The sequence below is a fragment of the Eptesicus fuscus genome, chromosome 11 (assembly GCF_027574615.1).
Source record: "Eptesicus fuscus isolate TK198812 chromosome 11, DD_ASM_mEF_20220401, whole genome shotgun sequence".
In the NCBI taxonomy this organism is placed as follows: Eukaryota; Metazoa; Chordata; class Mammalia; order Chiroptera; family Vespertilionidae; genus Eptesicus; species Eptesicus fuscus.
Window position 1 is genome coordinate 79,004,863 of NC_072483.1, and position 15,663 is coordinate 79,020,525.

Genomic DNA, 15,663 nt, shown 5'->3' on the forward strand with positions numbered 1-15,663 from the left:
CACCCCCACTTTGTCATGAATAACAAAGTCCGTTTAAACTGGCATAGCTTTAATTGAAAATGTTTGATAAAGAGGAAATTATTTCATTGTTAAATAAAAAACTGAGCATTTCAGAAAATTAAACATGTGGCTCCATCTTGTCATGTGAAGATGTGCCTGAAAAAAATAAAAGAACAACTTTCAGTTGCTACTCAGAAACTGGTAAGGATCGGATATCTACTGACCTAATAACAAGCGCAAAAAAAAAAAAAAATTTAATAAGGGAAGGAGTGTTAAGTTTGTCATAGAAGGTCAACAGGTCACAAAAATATACACTTCAGCAATGAATGCAAACTTTGACTTGGGCCAGTTAAAAAAAAAAAATCACAGTATTAGCCATCACCTCATAGTTACCTAATAACCATAGGTTACTTAGTAACCACAGGTTTTAAAACTGAAACTTCTTTCTTCATTTCAAGCAATAGTGTTATTATGCATTGATCCATAATGTTAAAATAAGGGCTAATATTATTGAGAGTATCAGTTACATGCTAATTAATTTTTGTGTATTGTAATTCTTAATTATCATAACTCTTTAGGATCTAGAAATAATATTCTCATTTTTCAAAATATGGTATGATTTTTCCATTGTCATATAGCTGAGAATGGATGGACAGAAGATTCAACCCCAGGTCCCTCTGGTGCCCAGGTCTATGCTAGTTCCTCTTTGGTACCGACATTGTCTTAATTTAAACTCATATGAATCTTGGTAAAAGATGGTTTCCAGAATGCATGTAGAAAGTCATTGCTTAAAAGTGGGACATTAATGGCAAGTAATGTTATTGTCTAAAGCACAAATATATGATCACATCATTTCCCATTTAAAATCTATTACCAACGCCCCTACCTCAATCATAAAATAAAAACAATACCCAATCTTTGTTATTTGGTTCCTCTCCCTTTCTATCCCTATCTGAAGTACTCTGTCATCCAATTACTAGTATGTCAGACTGGTAAGTCTCCCAAATATGACATCTCATACCTTTCTATTTGTTGTTCCCATGGCTCGCAGAGCCTTTAAACCCCTTTTCCATCTGGCAAATTTCCACTTTTAAGATTCAGTTTAGTTACCTCCTCTAAGAAGTCTTCCTTAATCCCATCCCCCATTAGGCTACTTCATACCTTGGCTGGTTAATTCATACTTTTGAGTATGATAGTATCCAAACACACTGAATGATTCAAGTAAGTTAGCCCATTAATTTTCTCATTGTCTACAACTTTAATGAAGCCATCAAGAAGAATTCCAACAAGAAATATATTTCTAAACAAACTTAACTTTACCAAGCATAGGATGAATTACCAGGACACACAAAATAAACCCATGTGAAAAGGCAGAATACAAGATGAGCACTAATGGTGACTTGGTAGCAGATCACAGACTTGAGATTGCCAAGGGTCAGATGACTTTCTGCATCAAACCTTATCAACATTGTGCTGCCATAATATACAGACTAAACATCTACACTCTTTTCTTGTATTAAATATGTCTTCTATTAAAGATCTCAGATATGCTCGTGTCTCTGGAAAAGACTGGAACATCTGTCTCTAAAAATGAATGCCAGTCTCTAGGGCGAGGCGAGTGGTGCAATTTCTTCTTAGCCTGACACATTTTGACACATTCCAAATAAGAAGCAATGGGATTCATTGTTTAGTGACAGGAAGATAGAAACAACGCTACTAGAAAGAGCATTATGCTATGAACCCTGGCTCCTCAGAATCAGCGAGGGAGAAATTTAGCCTAACTCAAATGTATTGGGCAGAGGATCCTTTAATTGTCCTTAACTGTTAGATGGCCTGAGAGGTTAACAATAAATCAATAAACAACCCAAATCATGCTGCGTGAGGCTTCCTCTGTACCTTGGCTTGTCTTGTTTAGAAAAAAAAAATTGGTTTTATTTGCTTAGGAAAGTCAAGGCATTTTGAATGAAAAGCAATTTCAGTCTCTGCTCTCAAAAACTTATGATAAAATGTAGATATTATCAGTTATCAGCCCTAGGAAATCCTAACCTATGTTTGTGAATGGAATTGAGAACAATATGAAAACAATTCCCATTAACTCTACAGCTCAACATTCAGGGGAGGGTTGGTTCTTATCTGATGAATTTGATCCATGTAAATTACCAAACCCAGTAAAACATTTGGAAATGTCACTGTCTGCTTTAAGGGATGATGACACAGAGTAATTCAGATATTGCCTATTATTATAATCCTCATGAGCCTGGTGGATGAAAACAGGCTGGGAATCCTACTGTCAAGATGGCAGTAAGTAATATCAATTTCTCAGGTACTGTAGTGTGCATATTACTATGCAGACAATGGAGGGAGATGTTGAGGTACAAAGCTAAGGACTTTAATGCACATCCTTGCAGAAGATGCTTAGAAACAAGCACTGACTTCACAGAATGTGTAGAAAATATTCAAAGCATTCTAGTGTGGCTGTGGCTGTGGGGAATTATTTTTCTTGTATCTTCCAAAGTGTAGTTCAAAAAGAATGAATTTTAGAAGCAGAGTTATGGAATACCATGGACAAAGGATTCTTCCTAGACATAAAGGAAAGTCATACTTTTTTCTCCTCTGATGGAGCTTACCTCTTACGGCTCAGTGCAATCTGAAGAAGCAGCAAAAAATGGAGGCATGACAGAATGGATAGGGATGGATTCACATCACAGAGACAAACAGCACAAATGGAGAAAAATGAATCGGAAGAATGCTGCATGGCTGAAAAGAACCACAGAGTATCAGAGGCATAGTTACAAGTGAACATCCAAACATTTGACACCACAGAGAATTTTGCTGATGGTCCTGAAAGAAAAGTAGGCATAGTTCATTTTCTTCTTTCTTATTAGCACCTCTACCAGACCACCTTGTTATGTCCCACTATGCCATAGAACGGCTTCTACCCATTCCATCACAACTTCATAGGTCCCAGGCAAGCAAGAACCAATTTTAACTGGGAAGACAAAATATTAGGCAGTACCATATGGAATGTCTAAGATTGAAGGTCAAAAATCATCAAATATTGCCCTAGCCAGTTTGGCTCAGTGGATAGAGCATCGGCCTGCGGACCGAAGGGGCCCGGGTTCAATTCCAGTCAAGGGCACGTACGTCAGTTGCAGGCTCCTCCCAGGCCCGGGCCCTGGTTGGAGCTCGTGCAGGAGGCAAGCAATTGATATGTTTCTCTCACATCGATATTTCTCTCTGTCTTTCCCTCTCTCTTCCACTCTCCCTAAAAATCAATGGAAAAATATCCTCAGGTGAGGATTAAAAACAAAAAATCATCAAATACTGACAACTTCAGATGATTCCATCTTATATAAGATGTTCCCTGCAACGACGAGAGAGTAGTCTAGTTGAAATGACAAAACGTCGTGTCATTATGCAGCTTGGATTTCTCTAACATTCCACAACTGGAAAACTTCCAGTGCCAGGCTTTTCCTTGACTTTGTCACTTTCCCCCTGCATTTTAGAAGATCATTATGCATGTTGAATATTTCCTTTATGAAAGCGAAGCAGAGAATTGGAATACTAATTCAAACTGCTGTGCTTTATTTTGCCTGGGGACCTATAAAATACTGTTACCACGAGCCGATGGTTAAGTGAAGATTATAACTGCATACATTTCTCTCCCTGGGGGACTCTATCTAAACTTAATATGTGAGAAGAAACCCTGACCGATCCTGAGAACTCATATAACAACACTGAACAGGAACTAACTTTTCAAAGAATGAATATTTTATGTTGGCCCCTGGAGAATTACGTAATTTTTTTTTTTATTGCCCTACCCAAATACATAAAGCTCTTGCTGGTGCAGGATACCTATTTATTGAAAACCGGTGGGAATAAGCAGTTGTTGTCCGTTGCTCTGTGTATTGGAACGGAGTTTGCTGGAGGCATGTGCTTGTGAGCCAGTGTTTATGACTGTATTGAGTTCTCTGCCTGGCTGAGATCTTTAACTGACAGGCCGCCCCTGCCCTGCCATTTCTACAGTAGCTCCGGGCACCTGAGATGATTCCGTTGTCAGGCTAACGGCAGATATTACTATTCAGTACACAGTCTCCATGGCTGGTCATTTTAATACTCAGATCATGCAAATATTTTGGGTAAGTATTTAAAAAACCAAGTGAGGACTTCTGTTTCAGACAATATGATGGATTAGGTGTGAAGACAAACTTCTGATTTAGACACTTAAAATACTGGATAAAATATCCATAAAGTTCTTCATTTTATTTTTGCTTTAGTTTTTAACATGAGATATTAGATCAGTGACGAGTAGAAATTATAAGAAAGTAGAATTCTGGCACAGAGGTGGGCAGAAGAGGTGTGAGCTAGTGTAGGAATATTTACCGCAAGGGTTTCTGCTGACTATAGAGAGACCAGAGCGTGGGTTTCCAATGGGCCACAAGTTAGATGTCTGTGCCCAAGTGGAGTAGGAGGTCAGGTAATATAGTCTTACTGAAGCCAAGATCCCTACCCTCACTGGATGAATGAGAAAAAGATTTGTTTCATAGAAGTAGGTTTACCTAGCTACCATTGACTCTGTGTAAGAGAGAGAGAGAGAGAGAGAGAGAGAGAGAGAGAGAGAGAGAGAGAGAGAGAAGAGAAGAGAAGAGAAGAGAAGAGAAGAGAAGAGAAGAGAAGAGAAGAGAAGAGAAGAGAGAGAGAAGAGAGAGAGAGAAAAGGAATGGAGGAAGACTTATAGAACTCCTACTCAAAATCCTATATTCTCATATAAGTTTGGACTAGAATGGGCATTAAGGCTTTTTGCTGTAAAAAGTATAGTTTAAAAAATGATTTAGGTTGGTGATGTTTCTAGGTGCTTGAGGAAAGAAACAAAAATCCTCTCTGGAGGAATACTTTATACCAGTACTTCTCAAGTCTTCAAACTTGAGAATGCATAAGGGTCACTTTGGAATATGGATAAAATACATTCTCTCGCCCTAGCCCCAGATACTCTAATTCAGTAGATCTGTTGCAGGGCCTGAAATTTTGCATTTCTAATGCTCACAGATGATGCTGATATTGCTGGTCCACTGAGTAACACTACTTTTAACACAGACTCCTCACAGGTCAAGTTCTAAGGAGTTAGGCTTACATTAAAAGTACATGTAAAAAATCCAACATCAGTAAGAGTCAGATGAAACAACAAAGCGTAGAATCAAATGCACAAACACTGAAGTTATTGGAATCATAATGGATCAAATACATTTAAAGATTAATGTGGGTATTGGAAGTATAGTGATGAATTAGATTATCAAAGTTGACCAGGCAATTTAAAACAAAAATCAAATAGAACTTGTACAAATAAAACATGTAGTACTTAAAATTTAAAACTCAATGAATAGATTAAGATGCTGACTAGATCATGTTTTTCCAACTTTAGCACTATGGACCATTTGGGCCAGATAATTCTTTCTTGGGAGAGATACACTGTTTTATTGGATGTTAATCAGCATCTTTTGTATCTACTCATTAGATGCCAGCAGCAATCTCTAGGTTATGCCACATAAAAATTCCTCCGGACATTGCCAAATGTCACCAGGTGGACAAAATTACCCCTGGTTAAAAACCATGGGACTAGACACAGTTGAAAAATGAGAAAAAATAAAAGAGTTATGTCAGAAAATTACCCAAGATACAGCTTAGGAAGAGAAAAGAAATAAAAAATATGAGCGGTTGTCAAATACAGAGGATAAAGTGAGAAAATCTATCACACATATTTTCAACTTATGGAAGTAAAGATTAGAGAAAATGTGGGAAAAAAGCAATCTACAAAGAAATAATAGTTGAAAAAAATTTAGAATAGAAGTAGTATGCCAATTACTTTATTCAGGGGCTTAATGAACCTCAAAATGAACCTCAAATAAGAAAAAATAAACTAGAAATATTTATTAAAATGGCAAAATATCAATAATAAAGAGAAGCTATTGAAAGCAACTAAAGTGGGAGAGGGAGGACTGGATTACCCACAAAGGGAGGTAATTAGGCCAGAAGAGAATGTGAAAATGTCTTTGAAGTACAGGAAGAAAATGTTTGCCTATAATTATAATTCCAGCAAAAGTATCTTTTAAGAATGAGACCAAAATAAAGACCTGTTCAAACAAAACTGAAGCTGAGAGAGCTACTTACTGCAGATTGATCATCACTAAGGGAACTTCAAAAAGTTCAGAAGGAGACAGATCTTAGAAGGAATATCCGAGATACAGGGTGAAATAGTGAGCAAAGAATTTGCTAAGATTTGGGGTAAATTTAAAAATAATTTCCCTAAAAGTCAATAAAATGTTTACTTGGTCAATGTTAAAACAGAAATAAGATAGAATTGAATCACATAACAGTTGGGGTTTAAACCATCTTGAATCGTACAACAGTTGGGATTTAAACCATCTACAGTCTTTTACGTTTTGCGAGAAGAGCAAAGAATTCATTAATTTTAGAGGTAGGGATATGTCGTCAGGGAAGGAAATACAGGGGACTGGAAAGAAACGGGAAATGTCCTATTCTTTAAGGTAGGTGGTGTATATGTGACATTTAATTTTTTTCTTTAAACTCTACATATTTATGATAATATTCTTTTCATGCTACATTTCATGGTTATAATATTTTTAAAAATTTGATAATATAGGAGTATTACTAGTTAAATGAATAATTTAATATTTTAGTTTGGTTATTACTGAATTACTTCTACTTTGTATATGATTCACAAAAGAACACAATATGCCCTAGCCAGTTTGGCTCAATGGATAGAGTGTCGGCCTGCAGACTGAAGGGTCCCAGGTTCGATTCCAGTCAAGGGCACGTTGCTTGGTTGCAGGCTCAATCCCTGGCCCTGGTCGGGCATGTGCAGGAGGCAACCAATCGATGCATCACTCTCACATTGATGTTTCTCTCTCTCTCTGTCTCTCCCCCTCCTTCCACTCTCTCTAAAAATCAATGGAAAAATATCCTCAGATGAGGATTAACAAAAATTAAAATAAAATTTTAAAAAATGAACACAATATTATATGGCTTTGATAGTTCCTCTTATGAGTATATTCCTATTTCATTGAAAGGAGTTAATTTGCATTGGTCAGAAACTAGTCTTGTGATGTTAAGTTCCAATGTAGAATAAATTGGGCGTAGGGAACCTGAAAGTGTGACCATACCTATGGTAACAAATGCCTCATTTTCCTTGGAGAGCTCCAGTTTATGTCTGTTTAACTGGTACAGTTGTTGATAGCACTCTCGCTCTCAAAAGTGTCCCAGTTTGGATAAAAATTATATAATATTTCCTCCTAAAGCTATCTACCTAGAAAGTTATATAATTTAACATGAACTAGGTTTTCTCCATCCCACAGACTAGGGAGAATTCTGTGATCTTACTGACTTTCAGTTCCCGCTGACTTTCTTATATTCATGAAATTGTTCCTAAACCAAACTGACATTATTATTAGTGTTATTCATGCTAATAAATTACCGATAAAAATGCAAATATATATGTACATTTTATATATTAAACTGGATAAAAAAGGATAGAATATTCACCTAAAATACATAGAAAACAGACAGAAATACCTTCTGTTTGAACTGTTTAATTTTTCTTTTTTGTGCTTATAGGTTATATAAGCCTAGAGATGAAATTAGTGCTTTATAAAACATATATTTTTAACAATGCCTCATAGTTGCATCTATTACATTTATACTAAACATTATGATGAAGAGCTGTGCTAAACTTAAAATCAAACCGATTATCCCTAAGTTTAATTGTCATAACAATAATGACAAGAGGGTTGTTTAAAACAAAAATCTGCATATTGGAAAGACTTTGAACAGTGACATTTCTAGTATTTCTTTCATTTAATAATCCTTTTTGATTTTGAAGAAAATTTCAAACTTGAGAAATAACAGTTAAGTTTTGTGATTAAGGCAACAAAACAATGAAAACTTATGAAATGAATATTATGTCATAATGCAAAAACTGTATTTAAGCTGTACTTTAAATATAAATGCAACATCCAACAAAAGCAGACAATAAGAAAGATGGAGGAAAGTGTTGAAGTAAAATATGATAATGAACTGAACACATTCATTTTTTTCCATCCTCTCCCAAATCCTATCTTATGAAATGGCAGAATCTATAACTATGTTTATATCTGTATTGATATATACATCTGTCTCTACATCTTGTATCTATCTGTTATCTATCTTCAATATCTCCATCTAGGCCATTTAGATCTACATATACATCTCTATTTCTATATGCATATTTTCATCTACTAGGTAGCCTTATAGGTACGTATATCTATATTTATACACATAAATGTATATGACTAAAACCATGATTGCATTGAAAATCCTATTTTAAAAGGAAGCCCATGAGATCAGATATTAAGTGTAGCCAAATATAGAGGAAACAATAGTTAAAAATACAGTTAGCACAAGACACGCATGAAGGAGTAATCCTGAGGGACGCTTAACCCGGATCAAGGAGTATGCACAACTGTACCAATGACAGTAAACACAGAATACGTCTTTAATTCGAGCACATAGCACATGCAGCTACATTTCCCTTCCTCTTAGTCCACTTCTCAGAGTTCACAAGTGACTTCAATTCTTTCCCTTTCTTATACTTGAGAAACGAAATTTAAGTGTGTCCTTGTCTGAGAACCATTTCCTGGCTCCATCCTTTCCTCTTACATAAAGAAATGAGATAATTAAAGTGAAGGTGCTTTATAAACTTTCAAGTACAATAAAAATGTTACTTCTGTAATTTTCTACCACAACATCTGCCACCATTGCCACCACCAAGAGCACTACCACCGTGACTACCATAACCACCATCATCCCTATCCCATTTAGTCAACCAGCCAGCTCTACCTGGCTTCTGTGTCTGATAATGAAAACTACTGGACTCCTTTAAGTGTTCACTGAGTCTGACCTCTGGAATTCTGACTTTTGACCTCTGCATATTCCTTGGGCTTGACCTGGAATCAAATATTCTTAGATATGCAAGAAACTTATATTAATTACTCACTTCTTGAGCCCCCGGTACCCTGGCCTTCTCACCAGTCTGGTGACAAAGAGCTCATCACTACTCAAAGCAGCTACTTTGGCATCTACAATGGTCAGAAAATGCCTCTTTAGTTTGAGGTTCAAAAGACATTGCTTAACTGGGGATCATCTACAACTGTATCTAAAGATCCTACAGCTCTTCTCGTGTAATACTTTAAACAATAAAGATTAAAAAAAAACACATTGCTTAAAAGCATCAAGCTCCCTTTATTTTATTTCTTATCATGAGATTTATAATATTGAGAAGGTCAAGCAGGGCCAAAGCAGGTTCCACAGGAAAGTTAAAAAGCAGAATCTAATGGGTTGGTTTTATTTGGGGGAAGTAAAATACATGTTAAGTTTTCTATGAGATTCAGCCTAACTTAATGGTAAGAGTCAAACTACAGCCAGGGATAGAGTGTACCTGCACTGGGAAACCTCTGTCTTACATCTCCTTGGAAACTCTAAGCATTATGGCAATTAGAAATAACAGATACAAGACCATTAGATGAGAGGGAATGAACTCTCAGCATACAAGAGACTTGGTTATCGAAGTATTCATCAATATTCTTTTAAAAATAATCTCTGTTCTGAAACTAATAATTGATTCTGTTGGGGTTATCTTTCAAATCCTCAAATGTGTTGCTCTCTTTGTGACAAGCCTCACATTTCTCCCACGCCAACATTTCATACATAAATCCTAAAGCTTTCCACAGAGCAAGCAATTATCTCTTCAGTTTCTTTATCATCAATAAAATCATCCCAATTACTTGACTAAAGAGTCTCATTTTGCCAGTGATAGTGCATTAATTAAGACTGAGTTCTTTACATTTTGGGCTACAAGAATAGCTTTGAGGGGGAGTCCAGGAACCTTCTGATATTATATGCTAAATTTTATGTATAACTGAACTTCTCTTGGGAGGCTTTCCAAAAAAATCTACGTCCCCAAAATGTTTAAAATTACTGCTTTAGAGGGTGAATATGTGGTATGAATTTTTAAAGTTGAAAACCTACCTTTTCCTATCATGAATTCTTCATTTGTAGCTATGTAATAAGAAAACTCCTTTGGAGATTCAAATGCTTTTGGATCACTAAAGGCCATTCACAACTTTTTTTTTTATTATTGAGATCATATACATGCAAGTATATTTTTTAATGAATCAAGAGAGACTCATTCTGATTCATTGAAATACATTTTAACAGAGAAAGCATATGATATTGCTGGAAGAGCCCTGAGGAGAATCAGAAAACTGGCTGATAGTTTTAGCACCGGCTGGCATATGTGACCTTGAGCAAAGTCGTCTCAGCTCTTGGGGTTTTTGTTCTCTCATGTGAAAAATGTGTGAATAAAAAGAGCTGTTCGATAAAGTTCATTGAATGATATATGTCGATGTGGAGATTTTAGCTCAGGGCCTCCGAAAGTGTGGGGTCTAGACCTTTCCAATGAGTGAAGGACAATCTGTTATCTCTGTCATCAGTTACTTATTGCACTGATAGTTGTCCAACTGCTATTGATCACTCCATCGTTTTCCAATTCGTATGGCCAGCTGTGCCTATACAGTTCTCTCAACTTTTCCACAGTATGTTGAAATGATATGATTTCTTATTATTTTCCTTAATCCTAATGGGCAGTTGCTTAAGAAATTTGAAGGCTTACTCCTCTAAAAACTTCCAAAGTAGTTGTGACTTTAGGATTGAGAAACAGAGACACAACCCTACCTTTGGAACACCTCAAGCTCAAACCACCTATGAAGTGCTAATGCACAATTGTCATTGCTGTTGTGTATTTAGCAGCTGTTCAACTAGCTCCTATCATTTTACTTTCTTAATCACTTTTAAACTAGCAGGCAAAAAAAGATAAAGAATTTATTATTTTGCATGTTTAAAACTAAGTTCCTATAGTGATCTCATATAATATTTAAATGAGAGAGTGAACATGGTGGAGTAGAAAATATAGGGTCTCTGAAGACAGACCCAGGTTCTAAATCTGCCTCTATCCCTTGCTGGCTTTGTAGCCATCGCCTGTGAGTTGGTCTTTCTGAGCTTCGATTTTTTTTTCTCTTTGGAAACAGTGTAGGCACACAATAAATGTTAATCATTTATCAACTTTAGAATACTGACCATTAGAATGTCTGGGAAATAGATCACTAAACAAATATAATCTTCATAAGGAAAGGTGGAAAGCAAGTGAAGCTCTCCTTTGAATTTTGTTCTGTTATCATTAACGGCTACCACCAGATCTGGCAACACATAGGAAGCTCTCAATAGACATTGGTTGAGTTAATTGATTATTATACGGTGAGTATCCTATAAGCCACACTGACTCCAGACTTTTTCATTCCACTACCCAAGTCATCCTATCTAATAATAGACAAATAATAGACAAATATGCAAATTGACCACACCTCCAACACACCCACAGGCCACACCCACCATCCAATCAGAGCAAGTATGCAAATTAACCCAAACCAAGATGGCTACAGCCACAGAGAGCAAGGTTTCCTAGGTAACAGAGGAAGCCAAGCTTTCCCATAGCCCTTGCAGGCCTAAGCCTCCACTCAAGCTACAAAGTTTCAATTATAGAAGGTAAACAAATTCAAACAAATGGCGGCAGAATGGAGCTTGAGAGAGCAGGCCAGGGTTGCCGCTGGCAACAGGGGAAGCAAAGCTTTCCGCACACCCTGGCCGGGCCCACCCGCTTAAGGCAACAAAGTTTCAATTATAACCCCAACAGAAATGGCTGCTGGCCTCGGAGGGAGCCCCTGGTTTGGCTCTGCTCCAGGCTACAAAGTTTCAATTGTAGAAGGAAAATAAATTCCAGATACCAGGGCCTCCGCTTGTGTTGCCAGGGGGTGTGGCCCGCCTGCAAACCACCACAGGCCCTGGCTCAGGCCGCCCCACGCCCCAAGGGAACCCCCACCCTGATCAGGGACACCCTTCAGGGCAAACCTGCTGGCCCCCACCCCTGTACCAGGCCTCTATCCTATCTAATAAAAGAGTAATATGCAGATTGATCATCACTGCAATACACAATATAGCTGCCCCCATGTGGTCAAAGATCCTGCCCCCATGTGGACACAAGATGGCCACCACAAGATGGCCAGCAGGAGAGGGCAGTTGGGAGGCACCCAGCCTGCAAGGGAGGGCAGTTGAGAAGGACCAGGCCTGCAAGGGAGGGCAGTTGGAGGTGATCAACCCTGCAGGAGAGGGCAGTTAGGGGTGACCAGGCTGGCAGAGGAGGGAAGTTGAGGGCAAACAGGCTGGCAGCAGAGTGGTTAGGGGGTGATCAGGCTGGCAGGCAGAAGCGGTTAGGGGCAATCAGGAAGGCAGGCAGGCAAGCAGTTGGGAGCCAGCAGTCCTGGATTGTGAGCAGGATGTCCGACTGCCCGTTTAGGCCCGATGCCAGGGATCGGGCCTAAACGGGCAGTCTGACATCCCTTGAGGGGTCCCAGATTGGAGAGGGTACAGGCTGGGCTGAGGGACAACCCTCCTCCGTGCACGAATTTCGTGCACCGGGCCTCTAGTTTGATATAATGGGTATGTTAAGACCTGCCACTCCTTTGTGACTACTTTCTGTCCAAAATTACTCCACTATTGATGGAGGGGCCAACGAGTGTTCCACTCACTGTTATTGTTCTGTCACTCTCACCTGTTATTCAAAGACTTCCTTCTGTTCCAAATCAAATCCTGCTGCTCCCCCTACTACCAACTTCATGTAGTGGTGTCTGGTATTTTATGTCAACACTTTCTAATCATTGCAGCTCAGAGAGTTGCAAAATAGGAATTTATGGACATTGTAATGAGCCTTTCTTAACTCTAAGTAAGATGGGGCATTCCTTACTAGCTATTAGTTTTTCTGCTGAACTGCCTGTTCATGTACTCACCTACTTTTTAAACGTTCAATTGTTTATCTGTTTCTTACTAATTTGTTACATTTGTTTATTTAAATCTGTTCCTTGTGGAATAGATCCAGATGTGATTAAGAAGAACCATGCATGAGTCAAACGAGTCACGGGCTAGATACCACTCTCCCACTTACAAAACAAGGGATTGGCTTCTTGCCATGTCAAGCTTTAGGCAGGCATCTTGGTTGTTTAACTGCCACCAGGCTCAGCTCGCCTGGACACTGTGACTCTACATTTTAGTCACCACAGCATACGTCATTATGTACTGAACATTTTGGAGTTCACAAATGTATTTGTGAAAGGCCAATCCCCAGGAATGGGAAACTGACTGAAAAATCATGTGTAATGATAAGTCATCATTTTTGCATTCCAGGCTTAAGTGAATCCACATACCTTGCAGTCACTAAGGATCTTGGGAACAAAAGTTGCAAATGTCACAGAAAAAAAATATCATGGATTACATGAGGTTGAGATGATTATATAAGGCTTGGATGTTTTCCAGGTACAATATGAGTGGCCAGTGGTCACTTATTCATGTGTGGTAAACCTGGAAAATGGGTCCTTTTTATAGGCAAGCTTACGGCTGTGTGTGTTTTTTTTTAAATAAAAGTCTACTTTAGTACTTTTTAATTAAAAATAAAATATTTCTTGATGTTTACTTGGTATTTTGTTTTGAGTATTTATGCAGTATTAGTACATGAAGTTTATTAAACCAGAAGATAAATAAAGGAAATTGAAAAGCTGAGTTCAAAACCCACATCTGGGCCAAGCTTACCTGACAAAAACACTTTCTAAACAAGATCCACTTTATACTCTTTAATCCTTTACATGTATATAATACCACACTATGTTCAATGCACTTTTGCGCAATTAATTTAAATTGATCCTTCCTTCATATTTTCCCACTAGTTGATAAACCAAGACTCATAGTTTAAAAGACTAATACATGACAGATATAAGACTAAGAATAGTGCAACAATAATAATGACCCACTTTATTGAGTAGTTACTATAATTCAGTAAAGCCCTTTATTAAGGGCTTTATGTCTAATTACTCCTTTAATCCCCACAACAGCCCTAGGAGGTAGCTATAATATTATTATTACTCTGACTCTATTTTACAGAGGTTTAGTCAGTAAATACCCGAACAATTTTAACCCAGGCAGTCTGATTCCAAAAGCCCTCACATACTTTTAATCATAATGTCATACATTCTATTTCCCAAAACATATTAAGATTTCACCCCTTTCTTTTCTTCTCTCACTACTACCTTCCTTCCCCCTTTTGCCACTAATGCTGAGGAAACAAACAAAACAAAGCATAAGCTCACAGTTGGGGTCAGGATTAGTGATTCATGCTTTCCTCCATTAGCAGAATTCATAGGAATGGGGAACCAGATGAGCAAATTCTTCCAACAACTTACAAGATCCAGGGCAGCTGCCAGGATGGATGCATCAGGAATGGTCCCCGGCTCACAGCAATTTAACAGAAATTGAAAGCGCTTCATGCCTTGTCGGATTGCTCCAAGATTCACCACGTTTTTACTTTTTCCACCATCTTGGTTGGAAGACAGATGGTCGTCAAAACTATGGCAACCTGTGGTGGAGGAATGAAGGAGAAAGAGTGTGAAGAATCACAGATTTAAAAAGAGCTTCAAAATGACAATGGGTTTTCTGTAGTATTGGCCTGAAAACATTCTCCCTAACTCCGCCTCCCTCCTCTTTATTTTAATGCTTATTTGGACACACCCTGACTTTTGAGAGTCTGGTGGACATGGCATACGTAAATGTAATTGTGGGGTTTTACATGAGTAAAATGTTGAATACTTTTTGCTACCAGTTCTCCTTTTTAATACTTGTGAGAACACTTGGATGTTTAAAATAATTCTTCCTGTAATCAACAACTCACTTCTATTTTTATGGAAGATTCAATCACTGTGCAATTTCACACATGTTACATAAACTGACATCAAGGGCAATATTTTGATATGTTAGTTGCAAAGAACCACTGACGATTACAGTCAGTCGTAAAGGACCTTAGAGGTTGGCAATTTAACTCCAGGATTTCCAAACCCGTCTGAGCATCAGAATTATCTAGGAAGTTCCTAAATCTGATCCAGAGCTTCCAAATCTCTGGAAGCAGAGAGTAAGAATGTGCTTTGTACAGACACCCAGATGACAACAATGCAGCCAGCCTGACCACACACTGGTGAGAGGTTTGGGGACCACTGATCCTGCCCCTCTTAGTTTACCATAGTTAAGTTGCCTACAAATAAGAATTAGTCTGGAGCTTATTAAAATTCAAAGTATCAGGTTCCATCACTAGACTTTGGTTCCATAGGGCTACGTTTATTTTTAACAAACATTCCACTGATTTTAATACAGAAAGTTTAAGGAAAAAAATGGTACAAAGTATTGTTTTGCATAATTTTTATCCCCAAATTCTTTTTTAAAAACCTAAATATCTCATGACTCTTCTGCTTCTAGTGTATGTGTGTGTGTATGTGTTTAAAATATATTTAAAACGACTGCCCGTTTTAAATATATATTTAAAATTTTTCTTATATAAGATTATTATGTTGAATATCACTTTTAAAATCAGGCGCATGCTCCTTCTCAGGATTGATGCTCAGGCCACTCATTTATGATGTTACCAACTCCTCGTCCTCACTGAGACGTCACAGATCTGATTTCCAG

At 37.8% G+C, this 15,663-nt stretch overlaps 1 protein-coding gene across 3 annotated transcripts in view; it reads right to left on the reverse strand.

Moving 5' to 3' along the window:
• UNC80 (unc-80 homolog, NALCN channel complex subunit) overlaps positions 1-15,663 on the reverse strand; it is a 173,214-nt gene that overhangs the window by 98,682 nt on the left and 58,869 nt on the right. For all 3 annotated transcript variants that reach the window (XM_008145215.3, XM_054723140.1, XM_008145214.3), the window contains exon 22: positions 14,391-14,563. In XM_008145215.3, the coding sequence (XP_008143437.1) occupies positions 14,391-14,563 (173 nt within the window). The remainder of the gene's footprint in view (positions 1-14,390; positions 14,564-15,663) is intronic.